General features: G+C 38.7%; 1 protein-coding gene across 3 annotated transcripts in view; it reads left to right on the top strand.

The window, feature by feature from the left end:
• Positions 1-889: 889 nt before the first annotated feature.
• The window catches only part of LOC122640166 (protein unc-13 homolog), a 73,249-nt gene continuing 60,533 nt past the window's right edge, over positions 890-13,605 (top strand). For 2 of the 3 annotated variants that reach the window (XR_006329633.1, XM_043833324.1), the window contains exons 1-10: positions 890-1,214; positions 1,311-1,375; positions 4,073-4,343; positions 4,507-4,573; positions 4,662-4,812; positions 11,440-11,604; positions 11,719-11,817; positions 12,154-12,363; positions 12,465-12,566; positions 13,260-13,487. Coding sequence is in view for 2 of the 3 variants with exons in the window: in XM_043833324.1 (XP_043689259.1) it covers positions 1,040-1,214; positions 1,311-1,375; positions 4,073-4,343; positions 4,507-4,573; positions 4,662-4,812; positions 11,440-11,604; positions 11,719-11,817; positions 12,154-12,363; positions 12,465-12,566; positions 13,260-13,487 (1,533 nt within the window). In the remaining variant the exon portion in view is untranslated. Of the gene's footprint in view, positions 1,215-1,310; positions 1,376-4,072; positions 4,344-4,496; positions 4,574-4,661; positions 4,813-11,439; positions 11,605-11,718; positions 11,818-12,153; positions 12,364-12,464; positions 12,567-13,259; positions 13,488-13,605 lie in introns of those variants that run through there. The other variant, XM_043833329.1, reaches the window with a different exon arrangement.

Raw genomic sequence — 13,605 nt, 5'->3', positions numbered from 1 at the left:
GTTTGTGCCCACATGTCCACCCTTTCCCCGAATTTACTACCTAGTGCACCTCATTTGAGCATCCAACGGTGCCCATGAGACTGAGAGGATGGACTTTAAAGGTGCACTGCCAAATGCACCATCGGATGCACAAGTGAGGTACACTGGCAACGGTGGCCATGAGACTGAGAGGATGACCTTTGAAGGTGCATTGCCTAATGCATCGTTGGATGCACAGGTGAGGTGCACTGGGGTACTTAAGAGGATAAAGATGCACCTTTTCCTCTTTAAAAAATCTCAATTCTATTTTTGAGACTGATTCACCAATGAGCCAGGTGGCCACGTGGATTATCTGTAAGGTGGTCCCACCCATTGCCACGTGGTAAGGATGTCAAAAACCTAAAATGAACCGGTGAAACTGCCCGATCCAAATCGAACTGAGGCCTTATCAGTTTGTGGGTTAGAGCACCATTTGGTTTCGGATTGGTTCGGGCTAAACCGACTGGCCACCGATAGGATTGAACAGTGAAACCAATTCCTAAACCCTAAAAACCCAACTTAATCCCTACCCAAAATTAGTCTATATCCGGTTTTGAAACCGAATCGAAACTAATAACACAAATCCAACGGAATCCGAGTCCAAAACGGACCAAAACCGAACTCTTTATTGGTTTGGTTTCCATGAACCCGATTGACACCCTCTGGCACATGGTGACAAGTCTAAAGTTACCATAGTGGTGACGTTTAGAACGACCAAATACCGGTGCCGTCGTTCATTTCGAGGTTTTTTGGACATATGCTTCGACTTTCGGTTCCGGCACTAAAGAATCCGACTTCATTCAACCATGCTTTATTAGTGCTTTTACCAAATAACGAAAAAAAACAAGCCAGAAAGCGCAACCATGCTGCGAAATTGCTCCAAGTTTTACTTTTCTGTCACCTCTCTCTGTGAGTGAGTTTGTTCGGTGGCTTCATTCTGTTAATGTTGTTTCTAAACTACACCGCACCCGAACTCCGAAAGTGACATTCTCTTCTGCTAATTTGCTTCTTCTCCGTTCGGATGGAGACCTTTGGGTTGCGAGAAAGATACCGCCGTGACCGTAGAAAGCTCCTCGATTTCCTTTTGTCTACCGATTTAATCAAACAAGTTCAAACTCCTTCCGGTGATGTCGACTTGTCTGGTGTTGATTTGGATACTGTTAGTGCTGATTATGTACTCGAATGCATGAGATCAGGTAATTTCTCTTCCTTCCACTCTCACATTTGCTCAAATTTGATTTTCATGGCTTAACTAACACTTCTAGTTTTTTTTTTTAATTTTTTTTTTCTAGGTGGAATACTGGATATTGCCGAGGCAACTAAAAAATACTACGATGAACTTGGCTACCCGGCAATGGTAAAGAAACATAAACCTCGATGCCATGAACTTCTGTTTTCATTCTCTTCGGCCTTCATCTGGTTAATCTGATCCTCAATCTTAAATGTGAACCGAGGAAAGTTCTTTTCTGCAACATATACTTATTTCTTTTTGTGCAATTGGTGGCCAACCTCTGATGTAGCTTAATGGGTTTCAAAACTCATATATTACTGACTAAAATACGCGAAAATGTGAGAGCAACCGTGACAACGGTTAATTGTAAGCAGGATAGGTAATGTGGGAAGAACTAGGAGGATTATATTGGTGCTTCTTATGGTTAAACAATTATGGCTACTTCTGTGAGTTGATATGGGCAGAATTGTTAAACACTGCGGGCACAATGAATGGAAGTACTTCTTTATTATCATTTGGTGCTTCTTATGTTTGTCTGAATGTGTTGGCCATGAGGATATAGAACCGTCATTTTGTGTTACTTGGGTTTCATGGTGGCGGTTATGTATTTGATAAAATGGGTGCTAACATGAAACCCCTTAAAGGCAGCCAGTCTCAAGGCATCTTGTGTGAATACATCATAACTGCATGCACGGGCTAATCAAAATCCAATTATTTCAACTCTTTATGGAACTTTGAAATAAAACACTCAACTCGTATGTAATAGACCAGTAGCTTGAGGCAGCAGTATCCAGAGGTAGATGCTCCTAAATTGTTGGCAGTAACTTCACTTGTACACTTTTTTCTGTTCTACATAGACTTCCCCAAAAATCCCAACCAAAATTTTCATTTTCCAATTCAATTTTGTAAAACTACTAAAAAAAGGGCCATTATCCAGTGCTGGTCCTGCACTCCCGCGTATATAGGGTCCTCAGAGGGGTGAGTTTTGAGACGATTCTAACCTTCGGCATTTTTTTGAGCAAAGTGGCCACTTTCAAGACTTAAACCAGGGCATTTGCCTTGGCATCCTGAACCTCTTACCATTGCTCCAAGCATTGGCCCCTAATTACGTAATCCTACTGAACCTAGTAAAACGTATTTCACATTATAGTAATATTTGCACTTTCCCTATAAATAGTAGTTTTAAGATTTTAATATGAATATTGAACTATGGTGTGCTAAAAAAATTAAAATTTTTAGGGCAAGAGTTCTCTGTGGGGGAGCGTGGCCTCTGCGCGCCAGGGGGCAATGTGAGCTTGCGTGGTGGCATCAACAGGGTGGTCATTACTGCCTTTCATGGGGGGCAGGGTGGTCATTTTGCCTCCCATGTGTCTGGGTGCAGGGGGTGCACTCCCCCCACAGAGAACATTTCTCCAATTTATTATTATTAAAATGGTGAAGAAAGTCTACTTAAAAGTAATTTAACAAAATATTATAATAAAGGTGTTCCTGCATCAATGCGCCCCCCTCCCCCCCTAGTTGAGAAGAAAAAACTCAACACAAGTTTTGTGAACATAGTCGCTAACAAGCTGCCATTACAATTAGTTGAAGGGATCTTATGAAACATGAGAGTAGGAAGATATTTAGCAATAACAGAACTTGCTTGACACAGAATTAAGGTGGAAGGATGAAATTAGTATAAAAGTTCTGAGTCATCTCTAGACCCTTGCTGTTTCTGTCTCATGGACCCTTTTATCCTTTCCTTAGATCTTCAACTGCCTTGCAAACTTTTCTTCAACAAGAGTTGATTTAATCTTCATCTTTCTCTGGTTCTTGGAAAATCTTCCATGGATAGTACTTACAAGTAAATCATTGTCTTGAAGTCATTCGATTGGACAATTCTTTTTTTTTTCCCATTGGGTTAAAGGTCGTGAAGTCTGTCATACATATAATGCTTACAATCTTGAATTTCTGATTGAAGAGTAGTCAAGGCATTGATTGTCCTTCCAGAAAATTTGGTGCATCTATATTTCTACGAACATTGGAAAGCCTTAGTTGAGTTAAGTTGAAAAATATTAATGGGGAACATTACCAGATTAAGGTGTAAACCGTATCTTTTGATTCTATCGACTATTTACGATTCTCACTTTTATGCTAGTCTGTCTCTGGAAGTTATCACGGGGTGCTCCCTTACTAGCTTCTTCTTGTTGTTGTTTTCTCCTTTGGTTTTTTTGGGGGTATGAATAACGAATTTTCTTAGAAAAAGGAGTGCTAACAGTAAAACAACGGCTGGGAGAAAACCCAGCCTAAGCCCCAGGCAAAACCATAACAAAGAGAGAGAACAAGGAAAAAACAAGAACTGAAAAAGAGAAAAAGAGGCTACAATCTCATGAAGATAAACTTTCCCAGAAACATAATCTAGGATGGAGTATGCCTTGCTTGGTTAACTTGTCAGCTTGGTCCTGGCTCTCCCTTGGCTTCCAAGGGAAATGGTTATTTGCTTATGACACCAAGTGATTTAGTGAATGCTAGATGCTTTCAACTGACTATGGTCACTCTGCTGCCATTCTTCTCATTTCTTACCCCTGTTAATTGATCTAATTTATTTGAGCTTTCTTGTTAATTGGCTTAAGTCTTTCATTCCTTTCTTTTAATGACACTTTTCAATCCCATTTCATTAGAAGAATGTTTCATTTTTTTGCCCTTTTGTAGAGGGAAAGAAGTTTTGGTTGTTCTATGCAAATTCATATGAATTTGGTACTTGATAAGAGTACAATGTGCTTTTGAAGTGTACTTTTATCATCTCTTTGCCAAAGTGAAGTAGATTTGTTTTTTTATTTACAGATTAATTCTCCATCAGGAAGTTCGTACCTTCTTATTTCAGATCCGATGTTTTCTGGATCTCCGCCTCGCCGTGTGCCTCCTCAAATTGACTTTAATCCCAGAACTAGTTATTCGTTATGCTCACTGAATCAATCAGGCCCCTCTGTAGTTGAGGAAATTAAAAATTGTGAGGATGAAAATGGGGTTAGACGTACTACTGCAGAAAATACATCTTGTGATCCTAGAAATGATGCTGTTATTCCCTCGTTAGGCTTACCAGTCTTGAGTACAGGTATCAGTTGCAATTTGTTTCAGAATATTTGTATGTTTTTTTTTCCATTTATTTTATGTGGTAATTGTTTCTTAATGTTTCTATCAATTGTTGTGTTCGATAAGTGGATCTATTTGCTTTCATCTTTCCCTTTTACTGATAAACTGTTGTAAGATCTTTGAAGGATTATCTGATGATGATTTACGGGAGACAGCCTATGAGATATTTATTGCTTCTGTGGTCCTCTCTGGGTAATTCTCTCTTTCTATAAATCATGGATTTGAACATTCAGTGTGTTTCGTGTCTGTGTTCCACACTCTCTCTTCTTTGGACAACTAGGATTCATGTGTATTCTTTCGAGGACAAGAAGAGGGAAAAGAAATCTAGAATATTTGCAAGGCTGAGGAGTAGGAGAGAGAAAGTAAATTCACAACCCCAGTCAACAAATGACCATACTGAGCTGCTTGACATCATGCGTGTTCAAATGCAGGCAAGCCATAATGCAGTCCTTGTTTTTTGATGTTAGCAGTGCCAGTGATTTCTATTCTCTTTAAATTTGTTATTCTATACCTTTGAGAAAATTTTTGGTATGCTCTCTAACAAAAGACTGGCGAGCAGATTTTCATTCCAGAAGAGTATGGGATCCATTGTGCAGTTCCCTTGTGATGAGTGAATCTAGGGTCTAAGTCAAATCCATCGAATTTTCTTACCTTGACCTTCTAGATTAAGGGTGTCAATTTGGGACTGAACCGGGAACCATCCCGTAATTAACCTGCTAAAACCCGTTTCTGGATCATAACATTAATGTTGGAATATGTAATCCCGAATACCGTGGAGGTATTCTAGCCTTTTTGTGGTAGTTTTATTCTTCTTATGTTATTAAGTATAAGTGGGCTATGGGGGTTTTAGTCCCACTTCGCCTAGTTTAGTCTCACTTCGCCTAGTTTAGTCTCTTTGTAATTTCCCCTCTATTATAAATAGAGTGGCTTACCTAGCAATGAATACCACACATTATTTTCTCTCATTCTCTCTTTCTAACCCACGATTCTGCCAACATGACTAAACTAGGTGATGTGAGACTAAAATCCACATAGCCCACTTACACTTAATAACAAAAGAAGAAAAAAACTACCCCAAAAAGACCAGAATACCTCCACGGTATTCTGGATTACATATTCCAACAGTCCCCCTCAAGCTGGATTATACAAATAAGCAAAGAAAGAAGATCCAGCTTGAACTAAAGAAAAAATAACTCCTAATGCTAACAATTAATAATCGGGACGGTGGGTTCTGGCTTTGGAACCAGTTAATGTCGGTTCTGGGATGGGTTTCCCAATGGTTCCAGAACCGGAAGATTTATCTTGAGCTGGCTGGAATCGAAACGGTCAGAACTGTTTTAATGACATATATAAGGTAAGTTAAGCCTTAAGAGTTAGTAATTCAGTGCTAATCTCGAACCAGTGAGATCCAGTGGGAGATCAGCTTGCAATAGGATCGCAGGTAAAGAATAAAACTAGATTTCCAAATAATTTTAATAATTGAGAATCAAAGTATCCGATGCAGACAAAATTGTGGTCGAAGGTTCTAATTGGATAGGAGAATATAATATCAGTAATCAGGCTTGATCCAATCTCTGATTCTTAGTATTTGAAGATTCCTACTTGAAGAGGAATTCCCAAATCTGAGAATCGATAGAAGGTTCAGATAAACCAGATTGGAGATTGGTTTCAGTACCAAATGACAAGCCTACTGATAGTCAGAAATCTGAGATCAGACTTTGAAAACAAACTTTGAAAATCAACTAAACTGAAATCAGATTGTAGTAGAAAAATAGGGAAATCAGTTTCAAGTTTGAATTTTGAAACGGTAAGAAGGATCAGAACAGAAACCAATTGCTAAGTGTGGAAGTAGAATTCAAATCCAGTGGTTATGTTTGAAGTTTCAGAAAATTCCTAGTTGGAGTAGCAATTCAAGAAACCAGAAAAAGAGAGGATTTTTGTGATAAGAACAAAATCAGAACTAGAAATTGATATGAAGATAGAAGAGAATTACAGAAACTAACCTTGTGATCAATGGAGAAGAAAAAGAGAAGAAATCAAGTCTGGGATACCAATCCTGTATGCCAAGCTCAACAGTTCCATAACTCTTAAAAAAGAGTGCCTGGGCCTGTATATTCATTTAGGTCCCCCTCCCCCAGCACCATCTAATGGGGCGAGAGCAGACACTAGTGGATGAGGGCCGCAGAGGGGAGGATAAGGGAAACTATCACCAAGCATCATCGAAAAAGGCAACCATGAGCAGACCATAACTTATATTCTTTACGCCCATAATATGGGCTTATAATTTAGTCCCATTACAATGAAACCCAAGAAAATAAAATTCCTAATCTATAATATAATTACCCAAAGCTCAATTTCAGCCCATTAGACTACCAACTGCTCCTTGTGGGCCTTCTAAACTTATGCATAGGCCTCCATATGGGATTAACGTCTAATGCAACTGCATCAGTTAGGGTTTGGGTCGTTTGATGAAGAGAGAGGCAGAGAGCTGAGAGCCATCGACCAATGCTCACATTCAGCAGCTGAAGAGGACCCAGGCACACTCCGCTTCTCAGTTCCCACTTTCTACTGAGAGGGTCTTCTCTCATTTCCCCCATGAGCCATCAAAATCTTGGTGGGGGGGTAGGTAGGATGAACCCTCGGTTCAGGCTAAACACCCCTCGGACAGGATCCCAAGCAAACCCAAACCAAAAAAATCAACAAAAAGTCAACCTTCTCAGATGAAGGTGAGACTTTAACAATCACTCACAAAGAATTATTATAGATGTCCTTCAGAAGATGGGAATGATCCAACGGTCGGATTAAAAATAATTGAAAATTTAACCAATTCTGAAATTGAAATCCACAAAATAGGAGATCTCAAACTAAACAAGATCAGAAAAGCAGATCAGCTTATAAAGCTGGTTGAGTGGTCCTTTATAGGGGGGTAATAGTTGCTGAAAAACTCAGCTAGATCCAATGGTCAGATCTGCTGATGTGGACAACTCCTAGTGTAAATAAAAAAACTCAAAAGCAGTCAAATTAGGAATCGAATGAATGATCAGAGTACAGATATAATATGCCCAACAATAATTCAACTAACGCCATTGAAGTCGGGTATAACAGACCAGCATATATCAGATATAGAATCAATGGCCTTCAAAATAGCAATAATTGAATCCTACTTGGAGTAGGAGTATGGTATTTATGCAGCAGATTCAAAAATTGATATTAGAATAATGATTACACTGTCCATAAAGGTTTTCTGAAATCAGATTTGAAATCAGAGAACTGCTGCAATCCTAGTGTGAATAAGAAAGCCTCTAATCGCAGGAACAGATTTGAACTTGATTGCAGGTTATTTAAGAACAGAAAACTGAATCGACAACCTTCAAGAGAAGATGAAGAGAATAGAAAACAGTACTTTTTTTTTGGTGAATAAATAATTCAATTCCAAAAGCCCTGGAGGGGGGGGGGGGGAGAATATACAAGGGGGGGGGGGAGAAGAGAGAGAACCAAGAAAGAGCCTCCCCTAGGAGATGGGGAGAAGCTGAATCAGGGACTCAGGTAAATCCCAGGAGACAACAATGAGCTTGTTCCTTGGGGTATCTATAACATTGCAATGAGGTAAAACAGAAAGCTTGGAACTAACATAAAAAATATGACTTTCCAAATTTTGTCATAGGAACGAGAGTTGGAGGTCTATCTGAGAAGATTACGCTCCATCCAGATGTGGGAAGGGTCATTCCCTGGAGAAGGGTAAAATTCTTCTGCGGCAAGGCCAGCCATTTCCTAAAAGCCCCTGCCAAGGCTGCACAACAAACAGGATCAACATCTCATTGTCCAAGCCATCTCACCATGATTGAATCACACAACATTCTTGAAGAAACTTCAACTTTTATTCATAATAAATCGTCAATGAGCCTTGGCTCTTACAAGCTATATATAGAAAATGAAATAAGAATCCTTGTATGACTAGGAAAATAAAATCCTATTGCTACTTATAAAACATAGTTGAAAAAGGAATCAAAATACTAATAGGAAAACTTAAATAGCTAAAACTAAGCCTAATCCCGTATGCCTACTTTCTACCCATATTTTAGTCCCATTACAGTGGCCCATTACAATGAAAACACATGGGATCGAAGGCCCAACACATACATAACCCAACCCAAAGCTTATTTCCAATAAAATAAGCCCTTTAGGTGACTTTTATCTGCATCAAGTCTACAAACATGCTTTTGCATCTTTTGAGAATCCCAACTTTGCATGGTCGCTTCCTCTACTAGCAGTTATGAGTCTTCCGAGTTTCAAGCCTTGACACCTGGGAACAAAGATGCTGGAGTTTTCAACTCCTGTGGTTGATTTGCTTCCACTTACGTTGTTGAGGCACTGTGATTTGAGAAACCCAACTGTGCATGTTCGCTTCCTCTGTAAACTCTGTAAACTCTCGTAGTGCTTGGCTATAGATGATTCTTCAGCAGCTTGTGGTCTTACTGATAAGCTTGATTTATTATGTTTTCTTACTCTGGTTTTTCAAGGAATCTCATCCCTCCCCCCCCCCCTCTGATTTAGGGGTAAAGATGTCTTGGTTTCTTGGTATTATGAAACACATTATTGGTGGGAAGAAAATGAAATCCCAGGTAAAAGAAACCCTCCTTATTGCTCATAACATAAGTTCAATAAATCTCGGAATTTCTTATTCAGGTGCGGCAGGTCCCTCTTAACTTCGTGGGGACACCACGTTGTGCCCAGAACCGTTTAGGAACCATAGCCGTCCCAACCCGTTAATAATTGGGTTCCGGTTCCTAGATTTGGAACCAATTAACTAAACAGGACGGTTCTGGGATTGTCCCCCTAAAGGCCACAATCGTTTAGATCTGTCCCAATTTCCCAGAATCATTCCTAACTCCTAAGTAGAGTGATGTGAGCACCACCGTGTATACTTCGGGGCTGTATCTCGCCATAATTTTCTTTTAGTTTATAATGTCCAATCCTCTTGGTATCCACAAAGAAAGGAGAACCATATGATTCATTCACTTGTTCCCACTTAATCTTTTTATGATGATTCCTGAAGAATGGACACAGTGACTAATATGGGTGTTGATCTAGCCAGGATCAAAGATCTTCTGCAATGGTCCCAAATAGATCACTGATTAAGAATGATGTAGTTAACTGACTTTGAGATCAGATTTCTGGATATGGAAAAGAAATAATTGGGCAGAAACCAATTGTAGAACTAAATTAGAAAATTGGGTCTAGATCTGACACCAAAGTTGAAGTCAGCTTCGGAATACAAGTTGAACAAAAGAGTTTAATACATAAAGAAACGAAAAGAAGATGATTATGAAGAGAAAAATATACCAAAAAAAAAAGATGAAGAGAAGAAGACAGAATGAAATTCAGTAGTAATAGAAAAATGAGGGTAAATCTGACTAGACATATTCTGGAGCATACAAAATCTTTAAAACATATGTTGTGACTGAGAAGACATAAAGAAGAACAATAGAGTGTGGGATAAAAGAAGAAAATTGTTGGGAGCAAAGTGAAGGTAAAAGGAGAGAGAGAGAGGATCTTTCCTAGTGAAGAGAGTTCGGTCCCACTTAGGATCAATAGGTATTTATGGGTTTTGAGATTTAAGAGACCTGGAGGTTTTGAGGTCTAGAAAAAACACAGAGGAATAATGAATCTAAGCCATTGATTTTTCGGGTTTAAAATTGTTGATTGGTATTGAAGAGATCCCAATTGCCGGGTTATATTTGAGAGGAAAATGAAGAATGTTAGAAGCAAGTTTGGTTGCCATTTCACTGAAAATGTTTCTGGAAGATTTTGGAATCCTATTCAAAGAAGAACAAGTTCAGAAATAGAAAGTAAATTGAAGAAATAAAAAATCAATGAAAAAGGATGCAGGCATGTATTTTAGTGTCCGACATGGACATGTTTGTGTCTGCATGTGTGGGAAGGGGGTTGTGCATAGGGATGCACAGTTGTGCCTCTTCTATCATCTGTTTGTGTGTGTGTGTGTTGTTCCTCTTCCATCACCTTTTGTTTTTAACCTCTTTTACAGCAAAGAAAAGGGGGGAAAAACGAAAAACCTAGGTCTCCTGGTGTGTTCATATGGGCATCTGTGACATGGCCATAAAATGTAAAACTGCTATTTGTTATGTAGCTGAAAATAGTAAAGTTCAGGTGGCAAAGCAGGTTTGGCAACTTCACCTATGAATCATTGACTTGAGCAACAATTTTACAGAAGTAACAATTTGGCCAATTTTTATGAACATACAGGCTATAACTTACTCAGGATGGGCCGTCCAGATAAGCTTGTCAGGACTGCCCAAGTTTCTACCAGGTGACAGATCAGATGGTGCCCAAATTTTGTTGATGGGTAGACCTCAAGGTCCCCAGCCTATGGGCCAAGTTTCAGCTCAAACAGAGTTGGCCAAGTGGCAAAATAAAGCTTTGAAAATCTAGGAACTACAAGAGGTTTCATGGGCATACAAATAGAAGGATCTGTGCCATTACACGGGCATACAAATAGAAGGACCACATTATTTGATTGAATGTGGTCCTAAAATTTGAAATGTGAGTAATCGAACCATAGACCTATCTATCTGAAGGTCAGAATTGCTATATCATTCCACCACGTGGCTAACATTGGTGGGCCACCCTTATCAGGTCGGCCAGTCTATAGCAACTTTTGCCTGAGCAGAATATAGACTTGGAGGAAAATTATCACAATGAAATGCAGTTTGTAGGAAACTAAGTGAGTTTACAACCTCATGTTGATCAATTTCAAGGCAGTTGGGTATCTAGAATAGTATGCAAGCATCCTTAGATTATTTAAAGCTAACTGGGATCAGATTTGCCAATGCGTCTCATCCATTCAGTCTGTTATCTTAGTTATCATGGACGTCTGGTCATGGATTAATGTTGCATGCAATAGACAAGCGTGTTAAAGATTCTTTGTGATTATTTTTCTTTCTATTTGTTTTTTTTTTTTGCTTGTCTGTGATGGATCTGTAATCATGGTTTCTTCTTTCTTCTATCTCTTTTAATTGGTTCTTGTTTTTCTTCCCTAGATCTCTGAAGCAATGAATACATTGATTTGGCAAAGAATGACAGAATTCACTTCAAGGACATGTGAACATATTGATATTCCTCAAATTTCATTGGAGCTCTTAAGTGGCATTTGCAGATATGATTTTCTTAATGAGAAGTCATATATACAGTGGAAGAAGAGACAGGTCATGATCAGCCGTGCACAGTGCTTAACTTGTTAGTGTTCTATGGTTTTTAACCTAGGAACTCTATGACTCTGTCTTGCTAATATTTGCATGGTTTGACAATACTTCTCACAGGCAAACATTCTTGAAGAAGTTCTATACCATTCTGCAAGTTCTATTACAGCCGAACATGTAGCTATTAAAAGTTCCCTTAAGAAAATTAGAGATTCTGAGGTATGTTCTTTATTTCGGTGTATGTTGACTTTGATTAACTGTTCAAATTTTTTTGTTCATTGAGGTGGCATTATGTGGTTATTTTTTCCTAGTGTCCTTGCGGATAATCTACATTTTAAGGAACAACTATGATTCTTCATTTGGGCCTTGGGCATAGTTGTTTAAATATTTTTCCGTCAAGTGTCCTTGGGTTGTACAGTAAACATATGTCCTCCTCTATCAGTGTCAATATCATGGCAACAAACCATACATCTTCAATCAATTAATTTTTTCCAACTCCTCTTTCGGTCAGCTTTCTGTAAATAATGAATCTGCTTGGTTAAATCTATGCCACAGGAATGGAACATCCAAACATACCCTTCGGAAAATGCAGAGGGTCTGCTGGTCATTAAAAGGTTTGCCTCTAAGTTGTCATCTGCTCCTGGAAAATTTGGTATTCCAGGTGAAACCTATTACTGGACAGGTGGCTATCACTTGAGCCTTAAGCTCTACGAGACATTACTCTCTAGTGTTTTTGATATTCTTGAAGAAGGCCAGTTCATTGAGGTATTTATGATCTTCCTCATGGTGATTTAGTGGGATATTTGATTGTATTCTTTCTCTAACGATGCTAACATTGTTCTTTGCCTCTTTGGGATCTTTGTCAGGAAGCAGATGAAGTTCTTACACTTATCAAATTGACCTGGTCTACTTTAGGCATCACTCAGAAGATGCACCATCTATTATATGGGTGGGTACTTTCTCAGAAGGTATTCTTCCTCTCCTAAGAAAATATTGAGTTTAACAGTTGCATATTATGGCTTTTTTGGTTGTAGAATCATGGAACTGATTGCCCAAAAAACCGACAAATTCTGGGTTCCCAATGCACATTGTTTCTTGTAACATAGTTTTGTTTGAATATTTTTGGGTCACCAGATCATGCAGATACCTTTTCCATAGCTGATATTCTAATTCAACCAAATGTTAGTGGAAAAACATCGCAAGTGAAAACTCTTATTTATGTCTGCTTGCTACCTTTCTATGTAATGTGAGCCATGTTTTTGATAGTTACTTAGTGGCTTCCTTGCTATTTGATACGACATGGCCCTTGAGATACAAAAGTGAGGCTTTTTTTCTCCCTAAAAAGAATTTACAATTAGGTGAATGCCTGTTGAATGATATTTAGAGAAATCACTTTGGTTATCCACCACTCTCACAAAAATGGATTAGGAGAAAAATCTTCTCCAAAACTCAATTTTGTTCAATCACAATCAACAACTCAGATTTGGGGATATGTTATGCTGCAAGTTTGATACTGCAGAGGCACCTACACCTTCAACACAGTATTGCGTTTCCAAACTTTGTCACATTAGGGATATTGTATGCTGTAAGTTTGATACTGCCAATTGACAGTTCTGTCTCTCCCTCTCCCTCTGTTCTTTTCCATCCATTCTTCCTTTTAGTTTGTTGAGACAGGTGAGATTCAGCTCCTACAATATGCTACTTCGGAAATACAGAAAGTTCTCTCCATTGAGGATGATAGAAAGGAAGGGGCATATTTGGATAGCCTTCTTAGTTCAATTGTGATTAACAGCAGAAAATTAGATCTTAGTTTGCTGGATGCTGTTTTTGTGTCAATTAGCATCTGGTGTGATAAAAAACTGCAGGACTATCATCTGCATTTTAGTGAGGTTTGCTCCTGGTCTTTATTGTACATGTTCTTATTAATCTGTTTAATTTCTTTCTTGAGTATGCTTATTATTTTTTTTAAAGTACTGCACAAGAAAGGACAATTTGCATCGCTTATAT

This window comes from Telopea speciosissima, chromosome 1 (assembly GCF_018873765.1).
Source record: "Telopea speciosissima isolate NSW1024214 ecotype Mountain lineage chromosome 1, Tspe_v1, whole genome shotgun sequence".
In the NCBI taxonomy this organism is placed as follows: Eukaryota; Viridiplantae; Streptophyta; class Magnoliopsida; order Proteales; family Proteaceae; genus Telopea; species Telopea speciosissima.
The sequence above is the reverse complement of the archived record's forward strand: the minus strand, read 5'-3'. Positions and strand labels throughout refer to the sequence as shown.